This window comes from Neltuma alba, unplaced genomic scaffold, assembly GCF_004799145.2.
Source record: "Neltuma alba isolate B1F8T4 unplaced genomic scaffold, ASM479914v2 tig00005157_pilon, whole genome shotgun sequence".
In the NCBI taxonomy this organism is placed as follows: domain Eukaryota; kingdom Viridiplantae; phylum Streptophyta; class Magnoliopsida; order Fabales; family Fabaceae; genus Neltuma; species Neltuma alba.
Genome location: NW_021634000.1, coordinates 26,959 through 41,696, shown reverse-complemented (window position 1 = coordinate 41,696; position 14,738 = coordinate 26,959). Strand labels below are relative to the sequence as shown.

At 32.5% G+C, this 14,738-nt stretch overlaps 1 protein-coding gene across 1 annotated transcript; it reads right to left on the bottom strand.

Annotated features, from left to right (window-relative positions):
* Positions 1-3,026: 3,026 nt before the first annotated feature.
* On the bottom strand, positions 3,027-12,352 carry LOC114746946 (potassium channel AKT2/3). Its single transcript, XM_028935223.1, has 11 exons — positions 12,108-12,352; positions 9,966-10,184; positions 7,653-7,811; positions 7,136-7,193; positions 6,652-6,969; positions 5,864-6,103; positions 5,125-5,442; positions 4,827-5,012; positions 4,547-4,622; positions 3,820-4,296; positions 3,027-3,349 (listed from the first exon to the last, which is right to left on the bottom strand). The coding sequence occupies exons 1-11, from the start codon at positions 12,350-12,352 to the stop codon at positions 3,237-3,239; spliced, it is 2,409 nt and encodes an 802-aa protein (XP_028791056.1). The 3' UTR covers positions 3,027-3,236.
* Positions 12,353-14,738: the final 2,386 nt, after the last annotated feature.

Genomic DNA, 14,738 nt, shown 5'->3' with positions numbered 1-14,738 from the left:
AGCGCCAGAAGAATGAAAGTTTTCCATTCGAAAGAAATGGCAACTTGAGAACATGACAGAGATCCAGAGCCTTGAGCTTTCGTCCATGTATTCATCCAACCATTTTCCTCCAACAGGCAAGCGAAGCTTTTGGACTAAAATGGTCAGTTGGGAATGAAATGATTGGAGGTATGAGAGGACCCCAGAAAGAAATTGGACTGACATGAAATTATTTGAGAGGAAGGATTGGTGAAGCTCAACGAGTCCCTGGTTAAGAAAGCTGTAGAAGCCATTGACAGAAGAGTTGGTGCATGAAGAACCCATCGTGGAAGATTTAGGAAAAAAGGGGTGTGGTTTGAGGGAAAGGTGATAGAGACTGAAGGGTATATATATAATTATGAGATCAAGAAAAGAGAGTTTGAAGCAATCAAAAAAGTGGGTAGCTTAGGAGCTCAGGTTGCTAAGGTGAAAGGTCCTGTTGGGTGCAATCATGGGTGTTTCCTATAGAGTGGAGGGGATGATTGGGAATCTGCTGTTTTTATTGTGAAACGAGCTGGTAATAAAGATATGGAAGGAGGACCGCAAAGTAGATTGTTGGGTGTCCTAAACATGTTGTTAGGGATTCAATTCCATTATGCATAAAAAAAATATTTGTCAGGATAAGTAAAGCTCACTTGTATGATCTCTACACTTCGAAACGGTTTAGTTCTCATATGTCGGTTAAACGATATTATTGGTACACAGCAGGGGGAAAAACAAGGAAAGAGAAAACAAAAGGAAAAAGAAAATGGAAGTCTTGGGGAGATATAATCACATGGCAAGGCATAAATCAGCATGACGAGTGATACATAGTAAGATCTTTTCCAATTTCCCTGACTCTATTTTTATTTTCACCTTGTTCATTGCTCTTTAGCTCGGGGGCTCGGCGAAATCAACAATCTGTAAGCTAATGATACATTAGATTGCGTTTTCAGGGTATGAAAGTTTGAAAAATTTGACCAAGATTCTGCTTCTCATTCTTCAATTTTGATATGGTTCTCCTTTTGATCTGAGTGCTTTTGTTTGGCTTCTTTAATCATTTCTCTCTTCTCCCCCTGTTTTAAGCAACATGCCTCACAGTGCACCTTTTTGGTTTTATAGTCCTAAAGATAGTTATACGTACATAGTCTATTTTGGTTCTGTTTCTTTTGTTTCTATTATTTTTTGCCTTAATTTTTTTATGTAATTTAATTTGGTTCCTTGAATAAAGAAGTGAATGATAGGGTTCTGTGTAGTGGGATTATTTTACATATTGCGATGCAGATTCTGATTTCTCCTTTAGGACCCAACATTCTATTCTTGGCATTAAACTAAAGGGCCTTCATTTGCTTGCAATGTTATATATATTGCCAAGACATGTTCCCAATGATTCCAGATAAGGGTCATTCTGGTATGGACCATAATTCCACACGCATAAAAGGCTTCACTGATACAATTCTATTTTTTTAATACAAGACAACGGTTAAGATAAGATTAAATTAACGGTCAAAAGATCTCATGAAATGTAACATGATTTCTCTTAAATATCTCTAACATTAGATTATACTATTCCCACTTTCCCTGTCTTTAATATAAAAGTTAGTTGAGATATTAGATTTGCTCCTAAATATAGGATTTTAATCTACTTTGTTTCCTAAATTTATAATTTTTTCCCAAGATATCCCTATGGATTGTGAGAAGTTCCTATCAAGGGGTAGTTCCAATGAACATTATTAAAGATGATAGTTTAAAAAAGTTCACACCTATTTGTTATAAATAGCTAATTTAACTTATTTTTTAAAATATTTTTAAATTAGTCATTTAACTTTTACATTAAGGATTGGGGGTAGTATACCGGTTTATGAGTTAGATAAATTAACTTTAAGAAAAATGAGAAATATGATAGATAAATTAATTTTTTTAACTAGCTCTCACGTATAGGATGCGAGCAATATATTTCTATTTATGTTACAGAGCTGCTTGCCAAATTAGCTGGCTGAAGCCTGCAAGTTAAAACTTTTTTGGGACAAACAAATAAACGACACATGTATTTTCTGATGAAAGACATTCGACAGTTATTGATGCCTTTTGATTCCCACTCTCTCAATTAGTTTAAAAAAAAAAAACTGTTGGTGTTACTGTAGTACCTTTGCTTGTAATATAAAAGGAAAACTACACTTATTAAATTGAACTTTTATCTTTCAAGAAATCAATAACATTTATCTTGTAACTTAAGACCCGTTTAGCCTGGCAAAGGAATGGGATTTACATTTCTTCAATTCTGAGCAATGTGTTATATGCTTTGTAATCATTGTTTAACGTTTTAAATTTTTTTTTTATAACTTTTACAAGATAAAAATATATATCAGATTCATTTCTTTATTTACAAACAAAATTTTTTATTTTATGTGTCATTTTGGGTACCAAATGGATCTTTAATCTTGTCTTTGTCTTAGGACCATGTTCACTAACTGCTAAGGAAGTTTGGTTTGGTAATAGAGTGTGATTATTTTGATTATTAGCTTTATATTTTTTTTCCATTCATAATATTTAAACATATAACCATGCTTCAAACGTATTAAATATCTTCTATTTATTTTTAGCATTTGTCCCCCACATAATGATTAGATGACCACCATATAAAGCCATTAGAACATAACTATTCTTTATATGTAATAATTATATATGAATTTTAATATTATTAGGTTGGATTTGAGTATAGTCAAATTTAATTAGGATATGAAAATACAATATATTAAAAATAAATGTGCTCACTTAATTGAATTAGGGGCAATGGAACCCAGCTTTTGTACAAAGACTACAATAAAATATGTCTGAAACAAATCTAATAAAAAAGGTGTCCCCTTTCATCATTACTTGAAAAAAAAAAATTTATAATAATGATAAAGCATACTCCTATCTCACTAAAACCAGAGCTGTCATAAAGTCAATTAATTAATATTATGATCTATCAGTATGAGTCAATAATGTGCCCTATGCCCCTATCAACATCAAAAATCAAAAATAAATTAAAAGATAAACAAGAGCAACAATAAATTAATTACAGTTACAATAAATTGTATTTGACATGAGATTTTTTTTTTTAATCCAGCTATGCAAATTAACAAAACACCAAAATATGATATATTTACAGTTGTGTTTGGAAGTAGATAGGGAAATCCCTGAACATTCCTCAAACATGTGGCGTTTCCTAGTTTACACTACATACAATGCTATGACTATTCAACAATAAAAAGCTTATCATTATCTCTGATCAAATCAATAGATTCTAGTTCTGCTCCTCCTTCATCAGTCACCATCGCATCTTTTGCATCGAACCCAAATCTTTCACCTACATATCAAACAAGACATATTATCTCTGATACCTCATTTTAAATTGTTATTCCATTCGGTCTTAAAAGTAGGAGTTGGATAATTAAGTTACATAAATTGAGAGAGTTAATTAAATTAGTTATTTATGACAATATGTGCAAGTTTTTCTAAAATACTTCCTTTAATAATTGGTATTGAAAACTATTAGTTATTTATGACAATATGTGCAAGTTTTCCTAAAATACTTCCTTTAATAATTGGTATTGAAAACTATTAGTTATTTATGACAATATGTGCAAGTTTTCCTAAAATACTTCCTTTAATAATTGGTATTGAAAACTACCATCACTGATGAAAATCCCAGTCAATAAAATTGTTTGGAAAAAGAATTATAAATTTGTGAAACAATGTGAATTGAAGTCTTTCATTTAAAATCAAAGCAAACCCCTCTTGGGATGGAAAGTAATAATTTAAGGAGTCTTTTTTTACCTGCAATGCTCTTAAGCTCCTCTATTGACTGAGGGAACTTTATCATCTTGCCAGGTTCAATGCAACCTTGTTGTCTTCTCAATATAGGATTGCCTCTAAATATGCTAACTCTTGAAGGGATTTGCCTATTGTTATTATTATATGTTCCCAAAATATTGTCTTGCCCTCCTTCATGTTTATCATTGAGAGCAGAAACAACATCTGAGCCATTCATGAAAAGCAATTGAATCATTTCCAAATGATTCTCTTGCAAGGCAACTTGCATTGGCGTTGAACCATGGTGATCTTTGGACTCTATGTTCAAGCCTTGTTTTAAAAGCTCACTCATCACTGTTAGGTCATTTCTCTTTGCTGCTTTACAAAGAAGATCACCTGCTGTGTGTGGATCCGAGAGCACAGCAAGCTGGTACAGGATTCTGAATATTGAGTGACGCTTTGAAGCTATGGCGTCCCACAATGCAGTGTTGCCATTTATGTCTGCCAAAATTTACAAGAGGAATAAAGCACTTCATCAGTGCCAAGTTGATGAGCATCTAAGTGGGATGGATAATCCTGTCCCAAAAACTAGTTGTTGAGGTGAAGAACAAATACACTTAAATATCCCATTAAATCCATACTATTCAAAGCGGGATTTAGCATCCCATGCTACTAAGTCTCCATCACAGGTGTATATATTGAAGAACATGCGAAGGGAATTAGATATAAAGGGTATAAGAGTATAGTATACCTTTTGCATGTATATTGCATGCATGGTTAAGTAACACTTTTACACACTCTTCGTGTCCATTTAATGCTGCTATGTGCTGGATATACATATCACAATAATGAAATTATTAGATGTAGATTGAAAAAACATCATGCTGTGATTGTTAGAATGATTGTTTTACTATATCCATTAACTCTTATTAGCTAGATATACTAAGCAGCAAGATCAATTTTAAACTGCATGAATGTGTGTGTGTGTGTGTGTTCTGTTTTAAACTTGTGAATATCAAACATGAAGATACCAATGGGGTTCTGCCTTTGGAGTCTGTAACACCAGAATCCAAGCCAGCCTTCAAAAGCTCTTCAAGAAAAGCAGCATTGCCAGTTGAGGCCACATGTAACAAGTTCACAGCCGTATTCGGATCCTCTTCTCTGCTCAAATCAATCAGCAATTCTCTAGAACTTATATCGTGTAGCTTCTTCAAATGCTGCATTTAGATCACTTTTAACTCACTTATACATTAATTTAAGCAATATATAGTAATATTCTTCGGCAAAAAGGGAATGCATCTGTCTAATAGGAGTCAAATTAGTTATTACCCGAAGGAAATTTTCCAGTATTTTTCTATTGTCTTCTTTTCTAGTCTGCATTGTCTCTGTAAAATCACTGGTTTTGAGCCTCAGGAGCTGTGTGAGAGTCCTGGTTCTGTAAGTAAAGCTCTGAGGCTTCCAACAAAGTGCCCCAACTTCTCCAAACATGTCCCATCTTTGTAAAATCCCTATAATATTCTCTTTGTTCATTACATAATCAATGATCCCCACTTCTCCAGACACGATTATGTAAACATCCTCTGCTGATTCACCTTGCATGATCACATCTTCTTTTGGAGGTATATACTCAGCCTTCATTTTTGCAGCCTGCACATTCATTTCTTTCTATATCATGGGTTTTCACTTGATACTTCATGAGCTTCTTAAATGAACTAGTCTTTGATAGATGTTGTATCAGAGCTTCCATGACGAAACAGCTTTAAAAGGTTAAATTTTAAAGATCTTTTGTTAATAAGCAAAGAAATAAGGTGTGGTTTGATACTCCTCTGGTCTTAGATATAAGAACTAGACAAGGGGTTTACTATGATCCTAAATATAAGTCCCCAATCCACTATGTCTTTCAAATTTATAATTGTTTCCCCAAAGCATCCTTGTTAATTGCATATATTAAGGGTAGTTCCAATGCTTAAACAGGATCTTTTAGGAAAACTAACATACATTTATTACAAATAACTAACTTTTATCTAACTCTTATATTAAAGATAGTGGGTAGTATATACCAACTTACCAAGGACAACAAGATGTCTCTTGAGACACCTTGGAAAAGATAAACTTTTTCTGCAGCTGGAAGGAACAAGTGTTGACAAATGCTTTTGCGTATTGATTTTGGCAGTTGTTCCATAAGCTGATGATGGTTCATACTCTCTGCCTTGTATCTTAAAAACATATAAGAAATGATTTGCTCTTTCAGCCTCGCAGATACTCCATTTCTGCGCGCAAAATTTGATGCTTCTTCAATGTTGTTTCTCTGCATCAAATGCACAGGTAAGATATCAAAAATGTCATTTTATGCGGTGACATACTTTTATCTTAGCTTCAAATCTAATGCACTCCCTCCCTTCATCTGTGTAGGACACAGGTAACTAATTTATGTAAATAAAGAAAATTATTCAAGTTAATTATTTGTGAAAAATATTCTTTAATTAATATGTGCAATGAATAGAGATAATTAGCAAACAAAAATGCTCTCTCCTATCCCTAATATAGTAGCTAATTGGGGGAAGTTGGATTTAGTCTTAGATAGATGACCTCAATCCATTTTGTCTTTTATATTTATCATTTCTTTCCAAACTAGTTATACGTACAAACTAATATATAGTTTATAATGTTATTTAGAACTATTTTCTTAATTTACTCAAATCAGTTAAATAGCTATTATATTAAAGATCAGAAGGAGTATAAATTTGTGAAACAAGGTAAACTAAGATCTTAGATATATGATCAAAATAAACTTCCCAGTTAGCTTTTACATTTAGAAACAGAAGGAGTAGGATCTGAGTAAGGAATGATGCTTACGAATTCCATGGTACGACCGGTTCCTTGGACCACAAGATTGGTCATGTTGCCAATCAAGTAAGCAGTGAGGCCAAGGTTGAAGAGCATATAGCAGATGTTGAAGGCCATCTCTATGGGATTCACAGCATGGAAGTCACCATAGCCTACAGTCGTCATGGTGGTGAGGGACCAGTACATGGCTGATATGTATCTTCTCCAAATGCTTGTCTCTTTGAAATTGGGATTTACTGTTCCAATCCATGTCCTCCCTAAATTTGAATGCACGTCTGCTAGTAGGTAGTACAGACACCCACCACAGTGTGCTATAAAATATGTTACCTGCACTCAAAAATCCAAAAATTAAATCTTACTGATGATAAAACTAAAACTAACATTTAAAAATATAAAGTTTGATTTGTTTTGTGTGTTATTGAAGTAAAAAGAGGAAATAAAAATCACATAAGAAATTCTTCAACAAGAATATTAAAGAAGGAAAGTAACATACACAAAGAAGTCTAAGGCATCTGATAAAAAAATAGCTGAATCTGATGTCTTTCTCAAGCCTGGACAATATAAAATTGTAGTCAATAAATATAAATTACTTCCTCTTGCTGCCATAAATACAAGAGTTAGTTGAGGGATTTGCTTTGATCCAAAATATAATATATCACTCCATTTGTCTCTCAAATTTATAATTTCCCCATAAGTATCCCTATTGATTGGACATACTCAAGGGGATTTTTATCAATGTGATACTTTCAATATAAAAAATTAAATGAGATATTTTAGGAAAACTAACCTTTTTTTTTTAATTAAAGGGGCATGTAGTAATGACTTGAGGTTACAAATAGGATCAAACTCGTGACCTCTCACTTGGAAGAGGAACTTACATGCCACTAAACTATAAGGCTATTAACCATCATATATTTTTTATTAACAACTAACTTAACTAATTTTCTTAGTATACGTAAATTAACTATCTAATTGTTGTACTAGAGAGTATTAATGTATAATAAGAGGACCTGGTGAAGTATTGCTTGACTCTTCGAAGCCTCCAGAGTCTAAGGATGCCCAGAAGGTAGAAAGGAAGAGCCACTCTCCGTTTGCCTGTGATCACATAACCCAATGCCTCATATGGTATGGTTGATGCCACGTCCATTATGAACCATGTTGATAAGTACCTATCATCATCATCACCACCACATCATTTTTTGCTATTAACAACATATTTGAAATTATTATTATTATTTTACTATTTTTTTTTGGGTATTAAAATACCAGACATCCGAAAGGTTACATTGATCATACCTAATATCTTGAATTGAATGAAATGATTGGGATATTAATTCTGCAAAAAATTATTACAATTTTTGACATTCATTGATCTTATGAGAAAATGGTGCAAATTTTTAGGTGTCGGTGGGATGATAAATCATGGGCCCATTCCTTAAATTCTTTAGGTCCATTTGTGACTTTTCAAAACCAAATCATGGGCCCATCCGCTTGGTGAAGTGCGGGTCCCCTTTTTTTAAATTATTTTTTATATACCCATCTAGAGCTGCACATGGGCAGGGCTGGGCAGGGCAGGACCCTTGCCCGATGCCCAGCCCGAAAAATGAACGGGTTGAAAAATGCAGCCCATTGCCCGACCCTGCCCATGAAAAGCCCTAGTAAGTTTGGGCAGGGTAAATGCGGGCTGGGCAGGGCGAGCTTCCATGCCCAGAAAATCAATATACTATATTATTTAACTAGTTATTTATGTTCTTCTAGATAATAAAATGTAACTTTATATTAAAATGATAACTTGACTTTAATTTAGTTATTAGCAATTGATATATTATGAAACAACATTTTATAGTTTCTAAGAGGAGTAAACTATGAAAAACAAAAATGTTATTAGTATACTTTATTAAACTTGATTGCTTTTCTAGTTTTTAAAATTTCTTAACCAAATGTAAATATTTTTTCCCCATAACTCCTAGATACTCATAAGAGCATGGATCAATTATACAAATTGCTAATAGTCATAATGTTTGCATTAAAAAAGAGAATGATTATACAAATTGCAGTAAACGATAACACGTTTACTTTCAAAATCATTTGAAAATAAATAAGCATAATGAATATTGAATGTTAATTTAACATAGTGTTTGATTCAGGAGATAAATATAAGACAAATAAAATACATATAAATAAAATTATATATATTTTTGTAGGCAGGACCAAATGGGCAGGGCAGCATACCGTGCCCGATACCCAGCCCAGCCTGACAATATGCCCAGTCCGAATATGCCCAATATATCTTTTCGGCCATTTTTTTTAGGACGGGCTGGGCATTTTTTTGCGGGCTTGGGCGGGCATAGCGGGCCACTGGGCTCCTTGAACACCCCTATACCCATCGTCCATGGGTTCAGCTGGCGAAAAGGTAAGACATATGACCAAGTTGACATGTGTTCGATCCCTGGAGAGTATCACTTTGTTGTGATTCCAGTCGCGACGTTTGGGGAGGCATCCTAGCTCTTGGGTGCCTAGGTAAACGTCTGAGGGTAATTGACGGCTCGCCCTGTCCAATATTAGTATGACCTAGGAGGAAGAGAGATTTCGCCCTGCCTTTGGATCGTGGGTGAGCCCAACCCCTTTCCAAAAATTTTATTATAAAAAAAAAAATTATTTTTTATATATAATTTTTTTAAATTCCCTGATATATTAAAAAAATCAATAAATACTAACAAACTTAATTTAATGGAACAAGATTAATTGGATCGGGCATATTTTGACTTAAAGAGAAGTACTTCCTCCGGTTTTAAATATAATACTTATTTTGTAGTATAAATTACACTAAAAGATAAGTCTTATCTTTAAAAACAGAGTATATAATAAAGACAATTATGGATATAATTAGAAAATGCATATGTAGCTCATTATATGTATGCCTTTTCTACATAATTATTTTTCTTTTTCTTTCTATTTTATGATTTGGGGCAATTACAAACAAACACACTATACAAATACGCACACACGCACGCACATACGTGTATCAATAGATTGAAAATTGGACTGATTAACGAACCAGTCGAAACTGTGGTTTAATAGTTAATAACCCAACTTTTGACCAACTCAAAACCTTTGACCAAAATAATTATGAGACTAATTTATTGATCCCTGACCGACATAAATTGAGATGTGACATAATTCCTTCTATTAGGCAGGATTTGGTGCCATTGGGAATTTGGGATATGACCTTTTTCTTTTTTTTTATTTTTTTATTAAGATGTAATTTAAAATGTTACTAACCTTGTGGGATTGTGTTTGGGCAGAAAAATTAACTAACAAACCTGTGGGCAATTTTTTTGGGGTCTCGAACAAGGAGCTGGGTAGAACGATCAATGTAAGCAAGGAAGAAGGTGAGAACAATGTCAACTGCAAAGAAGAGATCAACCACATTATCCATAATGAACAATTTGTGCTTTGGAGATGACATCAGAAACCCTATTTCAAAGGGATACACCCATGCTGAGTATGCCACCAGCACCACCATTAAACTCTCCCAACACCTGCACATCCACCATTTTCCCTGTTTCAGCAGGCAGGGCTTTTACACCATGATGTAAAAAGTATATCCAATGACATTTTTGTAAATAAAATGTGATATTGTTGACTTTCTAGTCAATAATTAATATAAATACTATGTTTAATTCTTAATATAAGAGCTTGTTTGGTTTTTATTTTAATCCTATATACTACCTCTGGTCTCTAATATAAGAGCTCGTTTGATTTTTATTTTGGTCCCCAATATAAGATTCTAATCCAATTCATCTATCATATTTATCCTTTTTTTTTTGGTAAGATAGTTCTTATAACAATAGTAATTTTAGTCAATATACTTGATTAGTAAAGATATTTTAGAAAAAACAACACATATCTATTACAAATAACAAACTTAACTAATTTTCTAAATCTATTCAAATTAATCAACTAGCTCTTATATTAAATATCGGAGGTACTATAAGACTCCAATCTATGTTGTCTCTTCTAGTTATTTATTTTTTTCAAAGTAGTCTTTGTAATATTGATAATTTAGCAAAAATATTTTACAAAAAAATACATATTTATTATAAATAACTAACTTAATTAATTTTTCTAATCTATTTAATTTAGTAAACTAATTTTTATATTAAATATCGGAGTTGTTTTTAGTTTTTACACCAGTTAAGTCAACAATTAATGTAAATAGTTGTTTCCACACTGATCGTATCCACAAGGGTTGGCGAGAAGATGTAAAATGACCTTTTTAACCCAGAAAAAGCGTGTTTGGACTTGGGTTTACTTCCTTTGACCAAAATTTACTCTCTTTGCCTTTCCAAATAAAAAATTGTTAGATTCCTCGGTATACTGCAAAATCTATACATATTATAATATCCAACGCAACGTGGATATCGTGTCACTTAAAGTTATCTTACAGTATATGGAGAGAATAGGGCTGTTCACGTGACGGATCGGGACCGGGACAGGCCCGTCCTGGTTCCGTCCCGATAAATAGTAACGGGACAGATTTTCTGTTTCGTGTCCCGACCCGTCCTGGGGTTGTTCCGGTTCCGGTCGGGACGGGACGTCCCAACTTTTTTTTTAAATTTTTTTTAATTTTAAATTTTTTTTTAATAAAATCTGATTTTTTTAATTATGTTTTTTTGGATTTAAACCTTATGAAAACATCTTTTTATTTTCTTTTTTATTTGTTTGGCATTCTTAAACAAAAGCTCAAAATATTACATATAATAATCATTAAAAACTCTAAACAAAAGCTTTTAACACAATAAAAACTTGCTAAAAATTTTAATCATCAATAATCTCAAATCATTAACAATTATAAAAACTCTAAATAAATATATCTATAGTTCCATACAATAGTCTCAAATCTTAAAAAAAAATAAAAAAAATAATATTATATAAATAGGATAAAAAAATAAAAAAATAAAAAAGGGACCGGGATGGGATGACCCCGTCCCGTGTCTCGTTCCGTCCCGGTCCCTTTTTTGTCCAGTCCGGAAAAATTTCAGGACGGATCCGTCCCGTCCCAATAAGACCGGGACCGGAACGGGCCGGCTTTGAACACTCCTAGGAGAGAAAATTCTCTTCACATTGAAGATATAAGAGTTCTGGGGCCCACAAATCTCTCTCTCTCTCTCTCTGAATTCGAGATGTAAGCAAAATTAGAATTTTCAATTATTTGAAAGGCCTTGTTTAAGTTTTTATTCTTTTCTAAAGATCTCTTTAAACAAGATTAGCCAGTTATCCCACTGATCTTTTTGCTCATTCCAAAACATTCTTAAAGAGCATAAGATCCTATATTAAAACAAATTGATGACAACTACTAGTTATATACCTTTCAGATATCAAAACTGGATCTAGAAATTAACTTCAAACTCCACACACTAAATTAAATCAGAATTCTGCAGATCTAGTGAGCTGGGTTTTACCTGTATCTTCTATCCATTGGAGATATGATCCATCCTTTTGAGTTAGTTGGATTCTGATTATAACTTGAAGCACCCAATGGAGGAAGGATCACTTTTGAAACATTTTGCAGATTGAAAGTTGGAGATTCATAATCTTCTTCAAGATGAGGCTGTTCTTCCAAGTCCTTCTTCTGTTTCTGCTTATTCTGATTCAAGCTGGAAGCTACCTGATGATGATTGTGTGAGCCTGAATCCTCCTTCTCCATACTACTTAATTTCTGGGAAAGGATTTCAGGAGGGAAATATGAGTACCCAAGAAAGAAAGAGCAAGAAAATGGGAGAAAATTGGTCCCCAGAGAGTGGAAGAAAAACTTGTATGCTCTAGGGTAAAGGAAGGTGCTGGGACTCTTCCCTGTCCTGTTGAGTGATGTTGACACTGGAAAATGAGGTGGTAGACAGAAAAATAGTTAACACCTTAATTCGATTGATTTTTTTATTTTATTTATTTATTTATGGTTAATAATTAAACACCTATGATTGATTCATGCTACTATTTGAGATGAGATGCTCAATTTCTACCTTCTAGCTCAAAAAGGAGGAGACAGTGGATGAAGATTTTCAATAATTTTAAATGATATAGTTATAATGTTCATATTTATACTGTGTTGATTTTTAATTAAAAGAAAGTGTGAAAATGAATGACATGAGAATAAAATAAATTTTAACTCTGGGATTGATATTAAATTTTAATTTTATATCCAGCTTAATGACGACCATAAGAAATGGGCCAACATGACCTGATATTTTTCTAAGATAATAATTTTTTTATTGCAATATAAAAGTGTTAAAATGCAATGAAATATTTTAAATTCTTAATATAGATAGAATGTCATAAATTCCAATCCCATTTCTTTAAATATTTCACCTACAAATGCCAAATTCCAAGTCTCGATTTGATTAATCATATTATTAATTTTGCTAATATTTTTATTATACTATTCATTTTAGTATATCATTTGTTTAAAATATCATATGTGCTTCACTTGAAAACAATAACTTTTCCTCATGCAGAATTCTGAAAAAAAATTTAATATTATGTCATGAATTAATTTATTTTTAATAATCGTTTAATAGTAATTTTGAAAATTTAAATAATTTTATATAATTCGTATCCTTTTTAGTAATTATGCATTAAAAAATAATGAAAAAACTAATCCGTCAATCTTTATAATTTTATTAAATTTTGAACTAGGTCCCTACTTTTTTTTTCTTTCCTTTTTATTCACTTCTTATTGTATGCTCCGTTACCTATGCAAGTCCTTCCATCTATGGAATACTCCTCTGATTCTAAATATAAGACCCAACTTGTAGTGTAATTTACACTATAAAATGAGTTCTATATTTAGGACTCCTCGACCAGAGGAGTATGAATTTTTCGTTAGTGGGGTGATGTGGCTGTCTTCCTAAGCACAAACATTGAAAAGGAACTGGGCATGCAATAGGAGAGAGAGTCATTGGAAAATAAAAAGGCACAAACACTGAAAAGGAACTGGATGTTTGGATGGAATTAAAATCATAATTTTAAAAATATTTTTATGAAATATGTGAAAGAATTTATCTCGATTTATAAAAAAATACTCTTAAAAAAATACTTTTTCTCCAAACACCTCCTTTCACCCATCTTCATCTTCAGTTCTTCTCCTTTATGGCTTCTTCGCCACTTTCACCATTACTGCTCCTTCACACTCTGAGCTACTCATCCTTCACACTCTGAGCTACTCATGGCAAGTTCTAGAGAAAGAAACTTCATCTCAATATCAACACCATTGGCCACGTCGACCATGTTAAATATTACTCCTTCGGTTCTTAATATAGGACCCAATTATTGAGTTAGTTTTAATCCTAAATATAAGACCCATTTATCATATTTATCAATTTTTTCTAAATTAACCCTATGGATACTCCCTCAACCATAATCAAGTGGAAGATGAAGATGGGATATTAAGAAAAATAATTATGGTATTTTAGGAAAAACGTGTCACATTTCTTATAATTAACTAATTTACCTAACTTTCTTAATCTAATCAAATTAGTTAAATGGGTCTTATATTAAGAAAGGAGGATAATTTTGTCTTCTCTGGTCCGTACAAATCAGTCCCCAGCCTTCAAAAGCAAAGCCATAATTGAAGTGAAATTTCGATCAGACAATAAAAAAGAGAATGAGTTTATAATCTTTTTTTACTTGACCCATTTTATTTGATACACATAATAAATCATTTAGAATGGTAAGATGGCCACATCACCTCCACTAACAGCAAATTAATGTTTCATAAACGGAAGGGCTTTAACAGAAACCATAGCATACAATAAGGAGTGAATAATATATATATATATAACGACCTGATTCAAAATTTGATAAAAAATATAAGGACCAGCATATTAGTTTTCTAAAAAATAATTATATCCATATTTATACTGCGTTGATATCCAGCTTAATGACGACCACAAGAAATAGGCCAACATGACCTATTTTTTAATATGATAATATACGATTTTTTTTATTCCAACTTAAAAGTTTTAAAATGCACTAGAATATTTTAATATAGACAAAACTCATTTCTTGAAATATTTCATTATTTGGTTAATGTTTTG